The sequence below is a fragment of the Malurus melanocephalus genome, unplaced genomic scaffold, assembly GCF_030028575.1.
Source record: "Malurus melanocephalus ecotype Western Australia unplaced genomic scaffold, MMel_1.1 scaffold_717, whole genome shotgun sequence".
Classification (NCBI taxonomy): Eukaryota; Metazoa; Chordata; class Aves; order Passeriformes; family Maluridae; genus Malurus; species Malurus melanocephalus.
The window spans coordinates 19,321-40,356 of NW_026623949.1; the positions used below are offsets into that span (position 1 = coordinate 19,321).

The following is a 21,036-nucleotide window of genomic DNA, read 5'->3' on the forward strand; positions in this document are numbered from 1 at the left end:
TTTAAAAATACACTTCCGTAATGTATGCGTTTAAGACTGGCTACTTCTCCCACCTCCTAAAGGAAATGCCTTTCTAAGGTGAATCTTCCAGGATTTCAGGGATATTATTTCTGGTTTTAGGCATCAAATTTCACACACGAATTAGTGTAAAAGGATCAGACTTCTGAACTAACACTTTTACAAGGCAGCTGTGCAGTTAATTGCAAATTTACTGATTTCATCAAAGAGACTTGTCTTAAAATTTGGCTGGCTGCTTCSCTGAGCATAAGGATCCTATCTCCATCTTTCTGGATATATGGCTGTGCAGTGTGTTAAGGAGTTCAGTTTCTCTTAGCCAGTAGTTTGAACGGACCAAGCCCTCTGTTTTTCGCTGTTTTGGGCAGGGGAGAATCAGAAGTGTCCGTAGGGTCGGTGGTGAAMGAGTCTCAGGCTGGTGGGGTACCTGAACCTGAGGAAACTCAGGGTGGCCACTGCAGGACTGCTCAGACCTGAGCACTGCCTGGTCACTTCTCATTGTAGGCTATACAATGAGCGGATATAAAGTTGCAGTTGTTTTCTGAATTTTAAGCAATAGTATGTTTTTCCAAAAATGCTGTCCTTAAAATAAATAAAATTAGTATATTGGAATGCCACATTAAAAAGGAGAGGAATTTAAATGTAGATGTCAAGTCATGTTTTTTAATGCAATGAGTTGGAAGGCTTGCAAGAGAGAAGGTATATTTATTCCTTTGCTCGCTGAGTTTCTGGTACTCCTGCTAGATATGGAGAGAAATCTTGAAAACTGCTCATTTTATTTTGAGTTTTTGTTTAAGGGAAGTATTTGAAGTTTTTCGATGCTCTTTTTTCCCCTGATATCAATGCAGACATTTTTACTAAAAAAAACTGAGCTGTTTTTGATAATCCTCCCTTTCATGGTATCTCATATTCTTAGTCATGTCATTGACTTGTCATTACTTTAGAGAAATTCAAACTTACWAAGTCTTTTTCAAAACTAAATTTAAGTTATGCCACCAAGTGTAGTTGTACATTTTAATTTGTTTACAATTATTGACTAAAGGACAAGACTTATCAAGTGTTTTGTATTTCCCAGGATATATTGCTCACTGCTAGCTTTCAACTAGGTAATGTGAACATGTATGCACCTTTAAGAGAAGTCTCAAATACTGATAATCTGCTTTTAATGTGCTGAGTCTAGAAACCAGTTTATCATGCTGAAGCTTTTAGTACTGTGCATCTGGAATGATTGAAGTTTAAGTAGTACTGCTGGTTTAGATGTTATGCTGTTCTTGGTGAGTGATCTAGAAGTTTTTCTGTTCTTTGTAGGCAGCAAAAAGTTGTAAGGGTATTACTTAGTGATAGAATAGTTTGCTTGTGGATTCATGGAGAGTATCAGCAAACATTTTCATAATAAAGTACCAAAGTAATTTTATCTGCTTTATAGCAGGGTTTTTTAAATCCAGTAAATAAAACTCAAATGTCAGGTTTGGTTGAGAATTGATTTTATGGTAATTAATTACAATTTGAGTAGATGTAACARAGAGAGAAAATAAGATAATTCTCTTCCCGCACACAAGCCTGGCAGGTTTTTGTGTTCTGACTCTCTTAGCTTTTGGCAAGGCCAGAATTGAGAATGTCTTGTAAAATAGTTTGAAAGCAGCAACAACAATAAAAAAACCTCAGCAGCTTTAAAAGCTTAAAGAACTTGAAAGCTTTTTTATTTCCCTAGAGCCGACAGTTGTGCCAACCACATCAGCTCGAGTGGAGCCGCAGGTCGTGAGTTCTGCTTCCACTACCAGCTCCAGTACATCTACCTCAGAGCAGGCCTCTGATGCAGCTCCAAACGTGTCCAGCAGCCAGCCCTCTGCAGCAACAGAGACTGCTCCCAGTCTCCCCAGTGGCAGCACTGCTGCTTCTTCAGCTGGAGGTACAGAATACGTGCTTTGAGCAGTTGTGTTGCCTCTGAGTACAAAGGAGGTAGTTAATCAGCATTCTCTGAATTAAATGCCATGTGAACTTCTAGTACTGAACGTAACAGCAGTAAGCTGAGAGGGCAGGGATCTGAAAAAGACCACTGATTTCTGCACAAAGGTACAGGAAATTTGCTAGAGCTTTTTGCCTTTTGCCTGTTGGAATGATTTGGTTATACGTAATCAACCACATCTTTGCTTTTTGAGGAGGTGGAATGTAGTTCACTGGGAATTAAGTCTCCCATTGCAGTGTTACGGAGGTATTTTTTTAATGTGTGTTGTAAGGATGTGAAGGATATATCTGGATTCCTTKAGTACATCTCCTGCTGTAGATCACCCCCTTGGAGCATGTTAATACAGACCTGTATAGAGCTATATATACAGGGAGCACTCATGACATCACTGACACAAAGCTGCCCTATCTGCAAGTGAGGTGAGGGACAATAAACCTGAGTGGCTCACAGTTACACAGGAATTTGAGGTCTCTGCACACTAACCACAGGGTGGTGTGTGGTCCTTTCCCTGCTGGTGACATGCCTTAAATTTGTTCAATAAGGCAAATGTCAGTTCACATCCTCCAGTGGTTGCCACATGTACTTCCACCTGAACCATTTGGTTTTGCTTCATTTGGCAGGTATAGCTCAATCCTRCTTTTTGTATGTCGTTTGTTTTGTTATAGTCTAGATCTGGTTTTCAACTGGGTAGATACTTAATCGTGAGGTGGTATTTTCTATTTAAAACACTGCTTTACAGTGACCAGCTTTACTAATTTCTTTCACTTCAATATTAACTTTCTTTGTCTTCAAGATGAAATAGGAAGAGCTGCATCTAATTCGACACTGGAAACTGGCCCTCCGGCCATGCCAAGGCTACCATCATGCTGTCCCCAGCATTCTCCTTGTGGAGGACCTTCACAGACTCATCATGCATTGGGGCACCCACACACAAGCTGCTTTCAGCAGCATGGCCACCACTTCCAGCATCACCACCATCACCACCACAACCCTCACCCAGCTGTCCCACTATCTCCTTCGTTCAGTGACTCCAGCTGCCCTGTGGAAAGGCCTCCCCCAGTGCCTGCCCCGTGTGGAGCAAGCAGCAGTTCTGGCACCAGTTACCATGAGCAGGCATGTTTAATCCTTGTGACTCACAATCACACCTTGTGACTTGGGATGTAATTGGTCCAGATAAGAGAGAACAGAATAGGATGAGAATTATGAATTAAAGCTYTTGCTCTGCATCTGGCATTATAGAAGGGAACTAAAAGGAAAAGATGAGCTATAATATGTATGAACACAAAACCCTGAAATTTTATAGGAGGTCGTAATCCAGCAAGTAATCATTCACAGCTGACCTCTTGATGGCTGTGAGATGAGTAGTGACTGCATAGCAAACAAACCTAATTACCTTGAAGTATTGTGCCCATCATAGCAGTTTTGCAGTGCAAATCATCGAACTGCTTTGAGGGAAGAAAAATATCAAATCTAATGTTCTGTATATAAAAAGTACAGAAGAGTTGCTCCTCTAAAAGAGTTGTTTTTCAAGACGTTTTCAGTAGTTAAATTACAGCTTTAAATACAGTCATAAGAACAGTGCTGTGCTAATTTTACTTGCATTATGCAGAACTATTAGTGTTGTTTATCTGTTGTAAGGGTTTTTGTTGGGATTTTTAGTTTGGTTTGGAGTGGCTTTGGGGGTTTTGGGGAATTCAAGAATTTCGGAATGTTAACCATATTTAAAAAATGTTCCAGAGTCAAGACTTCAAAATTAGGATCCCAGTTGCTTGTGATAGTATTTATTTTTAAAAAATGTGATGTTTGAGTGTGACTTTTGCTTTCAGTGTCTGAAGAGTTGCTTGAAAAAAGATGATTTGTTTCTGCAGCAGGCATTGCCAGTAGACCTAAGCAGCAGTGGTATCAGAAGTCATGGAAGCGGTGCTTTCCACGGAACATCTGCTTTTGACCCGTGCTGTCCCAGCTCCTCGTCGCGCACGGCGCTCTACGGGCACCAGGCGGGTGCTGGCCCCAGCCAGTCGATGGCGATGGACGGGTATGGATCGGGCATTGTGGCACAGCCACAGCCGCAGCCRCCGCCCCAGGCATCGCTCTCCTCCTGCCGCCATTACATGCACTCTCCTTGTAAGTACTGCTGACACAGCTCCCCTGGCAGCAGGGARCTCCTGCCTGCTTGCATTGATCTTACAACTGGCCTAGCAAAACATGTACTGAAAAATAACTTCAATGGTTAATCTTAGGTAGGGAAGTYGACCAGGATTGAGGTAAACTTCAAATACTTTCTTCTGAGTGACCGTAATAAAACTGAGACTTCAAAACTGTATTTACTATTAAAATATCTTTAATCTCCTTTGTATTCTAGCAGTGGCTTTTAAAAAAAAATTTTCTTTGATCCCTTGTCTCATGCCTTCCAGTGAGTTCTGCTTTAGCAGAATCATTTGTTTGATTGTGATTTCTTTTTCTGGATTTTATTGTCTCCATTGAATAGTGAACCTGGCAGGGAGATTGAACTTTTAAAAATTAAACAACGAATGTAAAGTAAAATTGGAAGGTGATTCTCCCCTTCTGTTCCTCTCTTATGAGACCCCACCTGGAATACTGCCCCAGGTTTGGGCTCTTCATCACAAGGACAGGCCTGTTGGAGTGAGTCTGGAGGGAGGGCCATGAAGGTGGTCAGAGGGCTGGGGTACCTTTGCTACAAGGACAGGCTGAGAGAGTTGGARTTGTTCAGCCTGGCAAAGAGAAGGCTCTGGAAGGACCTTACAGCATCTTCCACTGCCTAAAGGGGCTCTAAGAGAGCTGAAGAGGGACTTTTGATAAGGGCATATGTTGATRGGACGAGGGAGAAGGCTTTAAACTGGAAGAGAGTCGGTTTAGATTGGGTTTAAGGAAGAAATTCCTTACTGTGACRGTGGGGAGGCTCTGGCACAACTTGCCCAGAGAATCTGTGTTTTCCTCATCCTTGGAAAATGTTGAAGGCCAGGCTGGACATGGCTTGGAGCAGCCTTGTCTAGTTGAAGGTGTCCCTGCCCATGGCAGGGGGTTGGAACTAGGTGATCTTTAAGGTCCCTTCCAAGCCAGACCATTCTATGTATCTTTTTCAGTGTGTATCGTACAGATTTTTTTTTCTTCTTTTTTTTGGCCAATATTGGTAAGTAGAATACTTCTGGCTGCAGAAAATGTAGGTTTCTTGTAGGGTATATTGCTAGAATCACTTTATCTAAAAAYTGTATAAACATATATTTCCATGTTGCCACTGTTTAAACTGGTGCAGTAATACTGAAGCGCCTGTGGATGCTCCTTGAAGTAAATTTAAGTCAAAACCGTCTGCTGATCAAATTAAAAGCATYTGATGTTTTCATTGCAGATGCTTCCTTGACCAGACCTCTTCACCATCAAGTCTCTGCATGTCCTCACTCTCATGGAAATCCTCCTCCACAGCCACAGCCTCCACCTCAAGTGGATTATGTTATCCCTCATCCAGTGCATCCCTTTCATCCTTCAATCTCTTCTCATGCATCTTCTCATCCTGTTCCACCTCCACCACCAACTCATCCCTTAGCCAATGCAGCTGCTCCAATACCACAGCATCTTCCGGCAACACACCAGCCTATATCCCATCACATCCCTGCAGCAGCACCTCCAGCACAGAGGCTGCATCCTCATGAAGTAATCCAGAGGATGGAGGTCCAGAGAAGAAGAATGATGCAACACCCAACGTATGTCACAAATGTACTCAGAACAATATCTAAACATATAATTCATTTCCCTCAGGTTTGTAAAATGTTGCATGTGAATCTCAAACTGTTAATTGCATGGTTAGGAACTGTTAGTGTTAAACCATGGTAAGAAGTGTCTTTACAAATCGTCATAGTCATGTGAGCATTAGCACTGAGCCTGCTCCGTTACATCTCTCAGTAGTGTCTCCAGGTAAGGCATGAGTAGGGCTTGGAAGATAAGGGGAGCTTGTTTCTCTTGCCCAGTACTCATCTTCTGGATAATAAGGAATTCCTTTTCAAACTGAACAGCCTAAAGACAACATCATAAGCCCTGGTCAAATGTATTCTTGACAAAATGTTTTGCCTTGTTGATGCTGTTAAGATTCTTTTTATCTAACTGAGGCTTTAAAATAAAATAAACAATTTATCATAAGAGACCATTTATGAGATTTAATTCAGATTAGATACTTACATGTCTTTACTGTGCCTTTGTAGAAGAGGACATTGAGAATGTGATCGATGTTAAAGTGTAGCTTTGGTGATACTAAGACAGGCTGCTGCAGATTCATGATAGTGGTATTAACAGTAGGTTAGTAGCAGCTTAATGTTCAACAGAGTAGCTGAACTTATTTTAATTCTGGAGGTAGTGTGTTTAAATATCTAAGAGAATTTCAAGAATGAGCTTTCAAAGTGTTGCTCCTAACTTTGTTATGAAAATTTGACTCATAACTAACTTAAAACTCATTTAGAAGCTAATGCTTAGAGAATTCTGCTTTAATTGCAACTTTTGAAGCAGCTTCCAGGTGATTTATAAAAATGTCTATAGGCAGTAATTGCTCACAAATGTCGCATGACAGCGAAACCAATGGCCGTGAGACAGCAAGGTASCACTTTAAGGAAAAATAATAGCGCATATCAGATCTGGAAAATTTCCATTAGTTTGGATCTTGGAACTGTGAATATTGGCATTTGTTAGCTTAGTGAATTTCCTTTCCATGTGTATGGAAATTGTAGGCAAATGTTGATAGTAGGTTCTTCCTTGACATTCTCTCTGCATCACTGAGCTCCGGTCAGACAGTGCAAGTTTGCTCAGTGACATTTCTCCTCTTAAGTTTGTAATCCTATGGAATTGTTCTGTTTGGTCTTCTTTCCTCTAATCCTCATTCAAATTACGTGCAAAATCAGTCGTGTAGGTGTCTTTGCCCAGCCTCCTATAAATTACATTATACTCTGACAGCCAGAAATGGGTCTATATTTGCTGTGGTACTGAGTACGGACATGAGGCTGCCAGCTGGCTTGCAGTTCCCTTCAGTTCAGTGTCCTGGAATCTTAAAATGTTCTTAACATGTTATTTCATCCTTCATTTCTACAAATAACCTAAGGGATTAACCTAATAGTCTAGCTTGTATATTTCCTGTCCAACAATATAGGAACTTTTCAGGGYTGGAAGAAGAGAATGGTTAGAATCCTCTCTGTTGTGACTCAAATGTGGGCACAACAGCTGTAACTTCATTAGGGTTGTGGAATTGTCAATAAAATGTGCAAAAGGCAGTGTATCAAGGTGCACTGCATTTGTGTAATATATGGGCTTTCTGCTTACTTTTTATGTAATTACCCACCCATAAAGATTGTGGAATGGACAGCCTAGTAGTTTTACATTTATAGATTATTTCTGTAATTAAAATATTTCTTTTAGATTAAGAGTTGATTTAGGGAAAATGAACCTACATGGTATTCAAGTTTCGTGAAACTAGGGAAGTTGTTTTGCTGTGGTTTTGRGTTTATTTGCATTAAAGTGTGTTCTTCCAGATTTTTCCCCCATAATTACTAGATAAACTGAAGGGAGGTGAGACTACGAATATGTTCTGCTGCTTCTCATGTTCAAAATCCATGTCCAAGTATCTTCTGTAGGCCTGCTCCCATGTTAGTCTGTACCACTGCAGGAAATGAACAGTTTTCACATAATTTATAYGAGCTTGACAGATTTCTCTGGAGAAGTGTCACTTAACAGCACACTGTTCTAATCACTGTAAAGTACATTTTTGCCTCTCTAGACATGTAAATTTACAAAATGTCTGGTCTACTTTGTCAGGTAGTTTAAGGTGGTATAGAACCTGGAGAATGTATACTGCTTTAGCAAGATCCAAATTTTTATGTTGCATAATAAACCATCCTTTCTGCATTGAAAGCAATAGAAAAAAAAATCCTATTCCATTTATTTCTGTGGTGAARTAGGTAAAGTGGGAAGTACTAAAGTGTCAGAAATGAGTGAGCAGGGATTTTGGAGTTTTTTTTCAAATCCATGGTTCTAGATCAGCTGGCATTGATAAAAACTGCATGTTCTTATTACCTGAGCTATGATGCTAACATGTTGCAAGGAGAATGTCCTCTGATTAGCRTATTAAATTTCTCCTAATTACTTTTGCTGGTATAATTTTGCTASTAATGATCTGCAGCGAGGCTGTGAAAGACACTTAATCTGAACATGACTGTCATATGGCCTTTACTTTCCTACCTGCTCTTTGAGGTCAGGATTAATCACTTTGTCAGACTTCYAGTAGTTGTCTGCCAAGTGAAGGGCAGATGACTGTAGCTGAAGTTGGCTTTGGTTTTGAATGTGAAATCTGTGTTAAAATTATTTTTAACTTGCATCTAAAGTAGAAATTAAAATACTGCATGGGGAGTTTCTTATTTTAAAGGTCCTGTAGTAGCTCAGTCTGTAACATTTTGGTTATGGGTGTTSGTTTCTTGATTCTAAAAAGTATGTGAAGTTAATTGTGGCTGTTCTTYGTTGTTTAGACGTGCTCATGAGCGGCCTCCTCCACATCCTCACAGAATGCATCCCAATTATGGTCATGGGCATCACATCCATGTGCCTCAGACTATGTCTTCCCATCCTCGACAAGCTCCRGAGAGATCTGCCTGGTGAGTAGTGAGGCACTGTTGGAGCTCTTGGGCCTCTAGGCAGGAGACCATAATGTGCTGATCACAGTGTTGATAATGCTGGCTGTGATTCTAAAAACTGCTGCATGTACCTGTAGTTTAAAATTTGTGGATGTTGACAAGGGTTTGAAATACTGCTTTGAGTACTCAATATCTTAAAAACACTTYGAGTGTTTTTTAAGAGTTTGAGTTACAGTATATTCTCTCCCCTCTTTGCTTGAACATAYTCACAATTGCATCAGGCCCACTTAAGAAACATGCACTAAATTCCACAATATATTTATTAAAAAAAACTTTTTGACCATTAGTGAAGCATTACAACTGCTATTGGTGACAGTGTGTGCTGCAGAGAAGACTACACATGATTTTAATATTACTGGGCACAATAAATGCGGAGYTGTCTTGATTTTTTTCATACTAAATCTTCACAGCTGATTTAAAAAGAACTTCTAGTTATGGTGGGATGATTCTTTAACAAAGTTTAAATATGGTTAAAAAAATTCTTAGGGTAAGCTGTACTGTCTTGTAGGCTTTCCAAAGCAGTGGAATTGTACCTAGGAGGGCAAGCTATTCCTTTACTGTAATGCTACTTTCATTCATGTGACAGGGAACTAGGAATTGAAGCTGGTGTGACTGCAGCTACTTACCCTCCAGGGCCCTTGCATCCTCAYTTGGCCCACTACCACGCACCTCCTCGACTGCATCACTTGCAAATAGGGGCTCTTCCTCTAATGGTAAGGAGATAGTTTATGAAAAATTATGCTCATTCATCATTGTGATTTTGTTTGTCAGGAAAATTGCATATATATATATATATATATATATATATACACTGCTGCAAAGTGCTTCAGCTGAGGAATATATTCCATTGTGTCTGTCATACTCCCAGCGAGGAAGCTTGAATAGGCTCTTTGTATAGTAAGGGCAAACAGTATAGGATATCTCCATTTCTAATTTCAGCCCTTGTAAAACAAAACATTGAATTAAATTGTCACTTGCATTGCAATGCATTGACCCTCTGCATCTGATTTTTAAAGTTCAGATTAATCTTTGTTGAGTTTTGGGTTGTTAATGGTACCAACTTTCCTCAAAATGCGTAAGAGTTAGCACTACTGCTTTCTTTTTAAGGTGTGTATACAGCACAACTAGAATTCCATCTAGAGATGTGATAATTTTCAAATAATATTTTTTATTCATGAACCTAATTCTGTGTGATAAAGTATATAATTTTGTAGCATGAAATGTTATAACCTGCAGGAATTGTGAGGGTAAGCTAGTCCTCTGTTAAATGTATTTTTTTTAATCTACAGTAGAAAACCAAAACAAACCAGCGTATCTTTACTCTTGTTATAGAGTATTACTTTTGAAAGGTTTAGTCAAACGTTTTCTRATTTTGTTTAATAAAAATTCACAGAGAAACAAACTTAGTTTAATCTAGTATATTTAGTGTCTGTGTGGTCAAGCAATAATATTTAATCCTCTTAAAGCTAGTTAATTAATCAAAATTGTGAGTTCATCTGTAAATGAATGCTAAAATTAGAATTAAAAAAAAAAACCCTGCATATCTCAAAATTCCTCTGTCAGTAGCCTGAATTGACATCTGGGGCTTGAACTGTGAATTTACAACTGAACTCTAGTAACAGTCTYCAGTTGGGTCTTGCATTGCTTGTTCCTTGCTCTTTAACTACCAGATACGATAATCCTTAAGTTCTTCCCTGATATGAGGGTTGGTCGTTTGTGGGTGCTGCTTCCATSCTTAGCACAGACTTTCTAAAGCAGCCTGTAGAATGATTTTTTGGTATAGCCAGTGAGATGCTTATTGAACAACCTTCTGCTGTGCATCATCTATTCAAATTAAGTTTGTCTGCATTCTTCAGTTAAGTGTCTGCTTTTTCAGGTGGATGAAAGGTGGCTTTACTCTCTCACATCTTTTTCATGTGTTGTACTGTATTCAGTACCAGCAGATAGTATCAGGTGCTTCAGATGCCCAAAGAAAAAGGGTCTCCTAATTCCTGATAGTTCAGGGAACTGTAATTGTGTTAGGAGGCAACAAGTTAAACCTGTGCTTGTTTTAGCTCATTTTCTATCAGAGCTAATAAGTCATCTATGGCATTTATTTCAATTACCACTGTGAAGAAACTCAAGAGTTCAGATGATCCTCAATAGTACAGTGGGATGAGAAACTTTTAATTGTATTTTAATAGGGGRTATTACTACAGCTAAAATGTTATGTAAGCAAATAGTTGGGACCCCATTCTTCATTGTTTTAGCAATAGAAGAGAAGAAACCTATGACAGAGAATGTTCTGAAGTATTTCCTGAATGTATGATAAAATATTCTAGTTATTTCTGCCCTTCTGCTTGGTAACTGCTGTTTCTAATTGGTAAAAGTGACAAATGAAATAAGGATCTTTAACGCTACAGAAATTTGTGCAAGTGTTTGTGTAGGGATATTTAATCCTTATAACAGTAATTAATGAATGGCTGAGATGAAACTGAAGTCGTTTGTATTTTGAGGCTTTGCACACACTGCACTGACAGCATGTTTTGCTGTGAGCAGACTGCTGTAAACAGCACTTCCTCAGGTGTTTGGGATCTGGTTTAAACCTCACAGATGGAGTGTTACAACTTTGAAGTTGTGTAGAGTCTTTGACTAATTTTAAGTGTATTCAYACACTACAAGAACATGAAGACAGGTTACAGCACTGCTAGAAATTATATCTACAATGAGTTCAAAGCACTACAGATGCCTTTTGATGACTCTGCCCCTTCTATGGCAATAATGAAAGTTGCAGTTTTTGTTTGTGGGTAGGGAGAGTACAGCAGATCTGTCAGCGAAACTTTTCTTTGAATAGAGAGCAAGTAGTCAGTGAGGTTTTTCATCTAACAACTTGACTGGATATTAAACAAAAGGGCCATTTTAGGCAACAGATTAATTGCAGCTGCCACCTGTTATTTTTCTTTGTAACTAGGAATAGGGGTGGGGGAGGAGAGGCTGAACTGTGATTAGAGTCCCACTGCTAAGTCGYTGATGTTCTGAGGAGTGCTTTCTTCTTTAAGTACAAAGGGTACTAGACAGAAATTTCATGAGTGGTATTTTTTGGTGCAGTTATCAAAAACTGTTGCTGGTTTGTTTTTTTGGTTTTTTTTTTTTTTTGAGAGAGGATTGTCTTTTAAAGTAACTGATGCAGTCACACAACTAAGAATTTCATTAGTATTGAATCCACTTTCTGAAATGGCTTGCAGCGCAGTTGATTGTGCATTTTTTCTGTGGAGTACCCCTTCAAACWACCACCAGACTGTGAAGGACATAATGGATTATTTGGACTTTAATGACATTCACACTCTGTATCAGTTTTGGATTCTAATTGCAGATAACCAAATCTTCATCTAGGCAGTGCTGGAATGTAGGCTGCAGTTTTAATCCTCAGGGAGACAAAATTATGAAGTTATGTTGGGAAAATGATCAGTGTTCAGCAGCTTTGATAGTCCRAAGTGAGGGTTGGGGAAACAAAATMYTTTCTGCTAGTTTTGTTGAAGAGACTTCTRTCTATTTAACCTTGTTTCAGGAGGAGTATGAGATAGCACTTAGGAAGAGCCTTTTTTATCGATGTAGCCATGGGTCAGGTTGCTTCCCTCCTTCATTTAATGTAATTACTTTGAATGTGACCATGGCTTGGACTTTGTGTTCCCATTGTTACTGTTTTAAGGCTGTGTATGTGCTGAGGAAAGATCTATTGAATGAATTCCATTCTGGACAAATACCCATTCTGCTAACTGGTCAGTTTTAGGAAGACTCAAGTGAAGATCAGTGCCTGGCATAACTGATGAAACATTAGACAAGAAGGATGCAGGGGACWAAGGCTTTTTATCTGTTYCTCTGTTCTTCTTTGATACCAGTGKTAGTTGTTAGATGCCTCTTCAATTTCTGTTTACCCTGGGTTCCGTCTCTTCTGGCACTTGGGGTTCTGGCACCCTTACCACATCAGGGTGGGCAGGATGGCAGTTTCTGTAGTTTATGATGGAGTATGGTGTTTCAGACTCTTGACTCCTGCTTCTTCTGCCCTTCGGAATAGTGTGCTGTTGAATGTGAATTTTGGGGGTGAGGACTGGTGGGAGAACTATTTGGACTTTGTAGTTTGCTAGGTATCGTGTAATAAATCTCTCTAGAGTTGACGCAGACCTTGAGAAGATTTCTTAATTTATCTGTGAACCTGCAGCTTCTCAGTCTGAGGGACACAGGTACTGTTCCCCTTGGACACAGATACTGTTGGGTTTTATCTATGCAGCAGGTGGTACTTGTTCCTTCACAATGACTTTCTATGAAAACTGCAGCTTTCCCTTGTTTGAATTTGGCTTACTAAGACATTAATTGATGAGCTTTACTTCTTTTTGTGTGTTGATAGTAGCTGAGCAGTTAGCTTGCTGCATAGGTTTACAGTGGGGATTTGTTATAATACATATAAGGATCATACTTCATGAACCATGAGGGTTGGGGTGGACAAGTTAAGTGGTACCATACACGGGAGGGATCTCGCCACTGACTGGCAACTGAAAAGCAGAAAGATGCTGCAAGGATCAAGGATATTTAAAGGAGAGAGTAGCAAGGAAACAAGTCTTGCCTACAGGTTAGATGTTTCAAACTGCTGAGAATGTTTGTGTTGTAAATAGTTCACACAGCCTTGAATTTTTTAGTAGCTGCAAATTTTTGTGGTCATGGGAAGTGTCAATAGAAAGTGCAAAACAAGAAACAAAAGATACTTCTACAGTTCTTGGCAAACTTGTGATGGAATTTGCAGATCCAGAATATTTAATAGGTTTTTTAGTCTCCAATGGCAGAATTTGTTCCAAATAGTAGACCTRTCCGGGTGCATGTCACTGCAGTTGGTAAACTGACTGCTGAGGCAATTGGAACTGTAATTAAGAAATTACAGCATACTCCTGTGACTTTGCACCTCCTGTAAGGATGCAGGATCTGCACTATCAAATGCATTGGCTTCCGAAAGACTGATTTCAAATCCCAGTCAGTAAAAACAACAGGCATTGAAAATCACTTCTGAGACTTTGGTTAGTTTTTGTCAGGAGTTTCCATCCTCTCCATTGAGTCACAATGTAATAATAGGCAATAAAATTTTCCAAATTATGCTAGACAGGTCTATGCCTAGTAAAAACCTGGCATGAGAAATATGTTCATAGTGTGAGTGAATGACCTAGTTCTTTAAATGCATTTTGTGTAACTGGAAGCTGAAGTAGAATTACATGCTTAAATGCAGAATGAATCAGTGATTGTCTGAGACAGATTTCTTACAAATCAGCATCTTTTTAATCTGCTCCCCCAAAATTCCTTGGTTACAGCCACAGTTCATATTGTCAAATAGTAAGTCCTATGGCATCAACAAACATTACTTACRTGAATTGTTTTGATATGGACATGAATATGCGTCTTCAGTTTCTATTACTCTGGTTTGTTAAAATTTAAGACCAGTACTGTGGCTGTATTTGTGGCTGATGTTGGCACTATACTGTCATTTAACAAGCACCATGTAAATGCTTTAAAATAATCAGGTTTTTTGTTCTGATTAAAAAATATTTAGGGCAGAGAAATATTTTCTATCCCTGCCAGCGTTTAGTTACAAGACTGGGTTTGAAACCTGTAGAAAGGTAGGGGTCTGTTATTTGATGTGAGTAGCTTTGTCTAGGCCTCTGCTTTTCCACAATGTATTCATCGAGTTTTACACCTTTATATATGTGTTAGACTTCAAAGTGTCTGATGGAAAGAAGAAAAGCAACATGTGAATATCTGACTTCCTGAAAGGGATATCTGATTTGTGGGCAGCCTCATGAGATTAATTTTGAGCTGTCATATACAGTAGCAGAGACATTATCTGCTGGTAGCACAGACAGGAAGATAGTGCTCAAGTATTTCCTAATGAATTGCTGCTTACAGTCTTCCTATCTGTGTGCCGATCTCTTTGGATTTTTTTTTTCACCTATTCATTACAAATTGTCACGAGTATGTTTCCAACAAAAAATGGATACCATTATTCACTCATCTTGCTGGGGTAATAAAGGAATGCAGAAGCCCTGCTGTGGAGGTGGTCCCTGGKATACTAACTGTCCTTCAGCTTTGCTGGATGAAAAGTGCTGGTGCTTGAAGGGCCTGAGGGATACAGAATTGGACACTGGTCTTTTGTTCTGCTTGTATCTCTCATTGTCCAWGGAGGTTAGTGGATGCTTAAATACAGAGTGGATGTAGAGTTACCTGTAACTTTAGATGGGAGTTTTGAATGTTAATTTTTATCTGCCTCTAAATTTGAAGTGTCTGAAGATGTTTGGTTGTTTTGGTCACATAAGAATATTGACTACTTTTTCTAGACTGAGTTTTTTAGCCTTGTTTCTTCTGTAGGACCAAAAGCTTACATTTGAGAMTCTATAGCAAGTCCTTTTCTATAACTTCATGTGTAGCTGTTAGGTGTTCTGTTTACAAAAAAAGGTAGATATTTATGGTGGTTTATACAAGGTAGGTTGAGATTTTGAGACTTGGGAATTGTAATGCAGCTGTGGAGAGATGACAGGAGAAGATCTAGTCTCACTTCTGTTGTGCTTCTGGTTATGTTTAGATGTGTCAGAGTGGTGTTTGTGTTGTGCTGTCAGTTGGAATTGTATGCTCAGGCTGAGGAGTATAAATTAATAAGTGATTTGATGAAAGCAAAAGGAACTTAAATTTTTCAAAGTGAACAGTAAAATACTGAAACTGTTCTGAATAGGTTTAATTTAACGTCTGCTGTTTGAATAGGTACCAGACATGGCGGGCTACCCTCACATCCGTTACATTTCATCGGGATTGGATGGAACATCATTCAGAGGCCCTTTCAGGGGCAATTTTGAGGTTTGTAATAGAATAAAACTAGATATATGTCAAAATGTGTCATGAGGGAATATGGGGAGGGTGTATGGTAGAGACAGTTCCACATATAGCTAGAAGAGAACCATAAAGAAAATACCCTTTGCTTACAGAATGCCCTCACCACTGTGGAGTGGGACAAAAGCATATTGAAAAGCTGGTCAGGAARAGGTGCCCTGGACAATGCAGGCTTAAGAGGCAATTAACTGACAGTACATCTTGCTGTGCCCACCACCCATTAGTAGGGCAGAGTAGTTACATGAGGTTCTGGTAGAAGGTACTGGTGTCTCTGAGTAACTGTGCCAGGATCCTCCAAGTGAGGCTGAAACTTGGCCATATTAACAGTGCTGTCCTCTGGTGTAGTGCAGGAAATGGAACGGAGTGAAGGGAAAAACCAGGAGAACATAAAAGGTATCAGATGCAGAGAGTTAATGACCTAGTCCACTGAAAACCTTTTCAGTGACATCTCATGGTTCTAATAAACTCATTGCTGGAGAAAAATAAATCAGTCATTGTATTTCAAYTTAAGCAAGTTTTTTTCTTCAAACCCTTTGTGACTGTTAGCAAATATTTACATAGTATGTTTTAATTATCTTTTCCTCATTAGACCCAAGTATGTGTGAACATACTGATAACCACTCCTAGCTGACGCTCATTTTTTTGTAGTAAAATAGTATTTCCCTCTAGCTAAGAAWACCAGACAGTGTTGTGTGGGTTTTTCTGCACAAGCCCATCATTTTTCCCACACAACATACTCTTTTTGGCTTTGCCTATATTTGAGTAAGTCAGGAAATAAGAGTTTGTCATTCTAAAAATGAAAATGGGTTAGAATAAAACTAACACTTCCTCAAGATAGTTGAAATAATAGTTTTTACACTGTKTGTTCCTTCATGATTTTTAGGAGCTGATTCACTTGGAAGAACGACTAGGCAATGTTAATCGTGGAGCAACACAGGGAACTATAGAAAGATGCACATATCCACATAAATACAAAAAGGTGAGGATTTCTCAAATTGTGGGATATCTGTAATATTTCCTTAAACATGTGATGTTTATGGTTAGCTTGGACCTGCAGAAATGCAASCTTCAAAGAGAGCATGTTTTCCATATCCTGAAATTTCAAGGATTGTAAACAAAGCTCACAATGCCATTTGTTTCACAAAGAAAACTTAAAATTAGTTCCTTAGATAAAGAGCTACTGTGAAGTGATAAGCAAAAGTGGTTTGATATGATTAACTTGTCCAGTAGYTCTGAATAGCCTTGTGAGTACTGAAATAACTGCTGGTAACAGCAAAATTGTCAACAGACTTCAGTGAGAGCTCATAAACTAAGACCTTATGTTGGCACTAAACAGTTCATGATGCTTTTATATATCAATTTAACCTTTACTTTGAACACATGGGAAGACTGGTACAGTTTTGATAACTGAGGTTATTTCTCAGTTGGAGTTTAGTCTATGATAATATAGAATCCCATCTACATTGTCATACTGTTCTTTCACACTTGATAAATGGTGACAAGACACTAGGTTGAAAGGATTTTTTTTGCCTCTGGATGAATGAAATTAAGATATTTAAACATATATAATAAGTAAAAGGACTGGTTGCAGTATTGTGAAATTAATATGTTCACAGTCCAATAGACTTTTGTAGTTAACAGTAGTTAAGTCTGAAATGTCCTGAATTTTGCTCCAGGTGCTGGTTTTTGATTCATTTTGGTTCAAATACATTWGAATAAATATTACAGAATGTTTTGAAAAAATATGTGTTGAATATGTATAAAAAACAGATTTTACTCAGTTTGTCAATAATGTCATCTCTACTAATAAGGTAACAACTGATTGGTTCTCACAGAGGAAACTGCACTGCAAACAAGATGGGGAGGAAGGAACAGAAGAAGACACAGAGGAAAAGTGCACCATCTGTTTGTCTATATTGGAGGAAGGTGAAGATGTCAGGTAAATAACATTGAATATCAGAATATTATGCTCATGTTCTGCTTTGATGTCTTACCTGAATCTGGTGCATTGCTTTAATAGTTAAAATTAACTGCTATCTGTCATTGAACTAATACAGTTCAACAAATTGCAGTTGAAAATACACATTGTTCAGTCTGTATTGTCTTTAGATAGAATGTGGGTTATTTTATTAYGATCTTCCATAGTTTGACTGCCTGTATTATAACACGAACCCAAGATGATGCCCTGAATTAATCAGGATTGTCAGTTTAGTTTTTCTGGAGTAATGCTATTTAAACTGCARTAGGTTTAAATCAGCTTCATACAGCAAAAGTCAGTTGATGCTTGACTCATTGCCCATATCCATTTGTTTTTAAAACTAGACAGAATGCAGGTTYAACTGGAAAGGCTATGAAACCTATACAGGGAAAACAGAAAGAACAGATGTCAGTAGCAAAGCCCACACTGTGTTTTTTCCAGCAGGTTWGTCGATATGGAAATGCATTATTAACATTCATGTTTTTCTGTTCCAATGACAGGCGCCTTCCCTGTATGCACCTTTTCCACCAAGTATGTGTAGATCAGTGGTTGATTACTAACAAGAAGTGCCCCATTTGCAGAGTGGACATTGAGGCTCAGCTGCCCAGTGAAAGTTGACATTGCTTTCCAGAACTCTTGTCCTCCCTCTCGCTCCCTCTCATCCTTCCTGGTACTGCAGTCAACCAAAGATGGCATGACTTACCTGCGCAGATTTGGAAGCATTGAACCCAGAGTGCTGGCTCTGCTATATGGTACAACTAATGCTAGACCTACAGTTTATGTAGAAGACAGTTGAGTTTCAGTGTATTTATAAATTTTTAATTTTTTTTAGGTTTATAATTTTTTTCTTTAAATTCATTACTGTATTTTTGCATGGTTCCTTGTATTGCATTTGTTTGCACATATTATGGGCTTTGTGATCCCAGACTTGCAGGCGAGATTAGCTGCTTTAGTAAGTAGAATTGTGTGGTCTCTTTTTTGGTTTGTTTTATGTAGTACCAAGCTTTGAAAGTATGATTTCACTCATTAATAACCTCGGATTCCTTAATTTAATCGATCATATATATTTTAGTTTAAATGTATAAAGATCATCTAGAAAAGGATAATATTATGTATTGAGACATTCCTTAATTAGGAAAAAATGGCTGCTGTATATTTACAAGATCAGTTATGAGTCAAATAACATCCTTAATACTGGGAACAGAATATGAACAATACTCAGTTTGACTGATACATATAGCATATTCATCACCAGAGTTTTGGTCTGATCAGATTTTTGTGTTTGTTTTTTAAAATTTCAGCACAATGCAGATATATTTGAATGTCAATATTAAACATTTAGACTGCTGTTCAGATTGTATTTATCATTTTCTTCTATGTCTAGAAATTTGAATCCCTAACTTAAATATATGCTGCTGTGAAACAGCTCTTAGTGAACACTAAATGTTGATTTCAGTTAGCTGGATTGTAGATACTTGCAGATTGAAAGAATTATTAGGGACATGGAAAAAGAGCTTAGAATCTGTTTGGTCTTCTGCTAACTTAAGTTGAAGTATCTGCGCACACTGAGTGTTGGGGTTTTTTTTTTTGGCTGTGTTTTTTTTGTTTATTTGTTTGTTTGGGTTTTGTTGTTTGTGGTTTTTTTAATATAAAACCGTTCAATAAGGACTTAAAGCTGCAGGGTTTTTGTTTGGGTTTATATACATGAATTCATAGAATTTCTAAGGATTCCAGGCTTGTCTTGGGATTTTTATTAGATTCAAAGTTAATAAAGTTAGCTAAATCCACTTGTCTCTTGTTTTTATTTTCCATTAGTAAGTTGAAAGCCTGTAAATTCCTGTGGAAACTGAGACACAAATTATGTGTTTACCTAGTTTTTGCCTTGATCATAGATTCCCTCTTTATAAATTACCAACAGTCCATCACTGATTGAAATATTTTCTATAGTTAAGATTTGCTGCATAATATAGTATATAGAATTAAGTTATAATGTACTAACATTTTGCCTTTGAAGGAGGTTTTAATCCATGTCAGGATTCAAGTTGCTCATYAACATTCTTTCACATATAATAGATTATAGTTTATTTAAATGTGCTCAACATTGCAAAATGCAAATGTGCAAAACCATTGAGACAGTATTACTGTCACTTTGGAAAAGATGTTCCTTGGGGATCATATATGAACATGTCAATTAGCTTGCATTAAGCCACCTGCTTTGTAAGTGGATTGAATAATAAATACCTTCAGTTTCTCRTCTGTGTCTTTCATGATCAGATTACATGTAAAATGGTTTACAGTAAACCTAGAAGATAAACTGTTATGTTTACACATAAAAATCCATTTATAAATATTACATTATCTAATTTGATGCCTGTTTCTGTGTGGTTAAAGCTGCTTCCCTTTTATTTTGTTTTTTTTTATCTGTTAGTAGTAGCATTTGCGAGTACAGTGTCTATTGCTGGCAACAAACTTAACACCTCTGGCACTGAGGCTTTAAACAGAGAGAAATTTTATTCCAGCATGTGTGATAAATGGACCTTTTCAAGCTTAATTGCATTGCTAAAACTGAGCTTAAAAACCACTTTGCGGTTGTACAATGGGGGATATGGGAGAGAGGCAACACATGATTGGACTGCTTCAAACCCTGACTTGGGTTTGTGATAAARCTTCTTGAACATTTTGGCTGTAGGAAACTGAAAGTAACTGCAAAGTTGAAGCTAAAAATGAATAAAAGTAACTGGAAGGACTGAACAGACTCTGTGCTTTCCAGTGACTGTTGAAGGGAAGTTAACTGACCACTAATGCTTGAAGACTGATACTCACTTCTAAAAGCTTCCAAGAAGGTACTTGAGAGATAGGGAACAAAAAACCCGGGGCCTCTGAAATAATTGACACCCTGGGTATGTGATAGAATCTATTTTGGATCCCTTACAGGACAAAGCACAGGTTTGGGGGATTTTTTATTTTAGGAAATATTTTTGGGTCTGATTTGAGTGCCTGGTACTAGAGGTATTTTAGTGATCCMTGAATTGATTTGTTATATAATAGCTACTGATACTGTCTTGCTTTTAAATGTATGCATAACATTGTAATGTGATGCTGAACACTTAGGTATTTGCCAGGAATCAGTGTTCTGATGTTAATGCTATTGCAGGGGCTAAAAAGCTGCAGCTTACTTCTGTTCCAGAAGGTTGTAACTTAACCATAGTTTAAGGGAAGGAGAAAGAATAGGCTTTTCATTTTGAAAATTCCCACCACTTAACTGTGCTTTATATGCTTAGATGCATTGCCTTAAGTTTTCTGCAGCATCTTTGAAGATAAGAATCTCAACAGTATGCATCAATTTACTTTTCATATAAAATTCCATTGTCAAAAGAAATCCTTTTGTATGCAATAAATAAAATGTTAGACTGGTATCATTCAAAATCTGTTTCTTTTGCGGTTTTTTCCCTTCCCTTGTTTTGCTCTTGAAATCTTGACCTGTAAAAATTCTT

At 38.2% G+C, this 21,036-nt stretch overlaps 1 protein-coding gene across 5 annotated transcripts in view; it reads left to right on the forward strand.

Moving 5' to 3' along the window:
* The window catches only part of RNF111 (ring finger protein 111), a 35,736-nt gene extending 14,761 nt beyond the window's left edge, over positions 1 to 20,975 (forward strand). The window contains exons 5-14 of one of the 5 annotated variants that reach the window (XM_057384530.1): positions 1,727 to 1,924; positions 2,775 to 3,094; positions 3,850 to 4,105; positions 5,349 to 5,700; positions 8,500 to 8,625; positions 9,251 to 9,377; positions 15,439 to 15,531; positions 16,448 to 16,543; positions 17,376 to 17,503; positions 18,043 to 20,975. In XM_057384530.1, the coding sequence (XP_057240513.1) occupies positions 1,727 to 1,924; positions 2,775 to 3,094; positions 3,850 to 4,105; positions 5,349 to 5,700; positions 8,500 to 8,625; positions 9,251 to 9,377; positions 15,439 to 15,531; positions 16,448 to 16,543; positions 17,376 to 17,503; positions 18,043 to 18,160 (1,814 nt within the window). In that variant the 3' untranslated portion in view covers positions 18,161 to 20,975. The remainder of the gene's footprint in view (positions 1 to 1,726; positions 1,925 to 2,774; positions 3,095 to 3,849; positions 4,106 to 5,348; positions 5,701 to 8,499; positions 8,626 to 9,250; positions 9,378 to 15,438; positions 15,532 to 16,447; positions 16,544 to 17,375; positions 17,504 to 18,042) is intronic. The other 4 variants (XM_057384533.1, XM_057384531.1, XM_057384534.1 and 1 more) reach the window with 4 other exon arrangements.
* Positions 20,976 to 21,036: the final 61 nt, after the last annotated feature.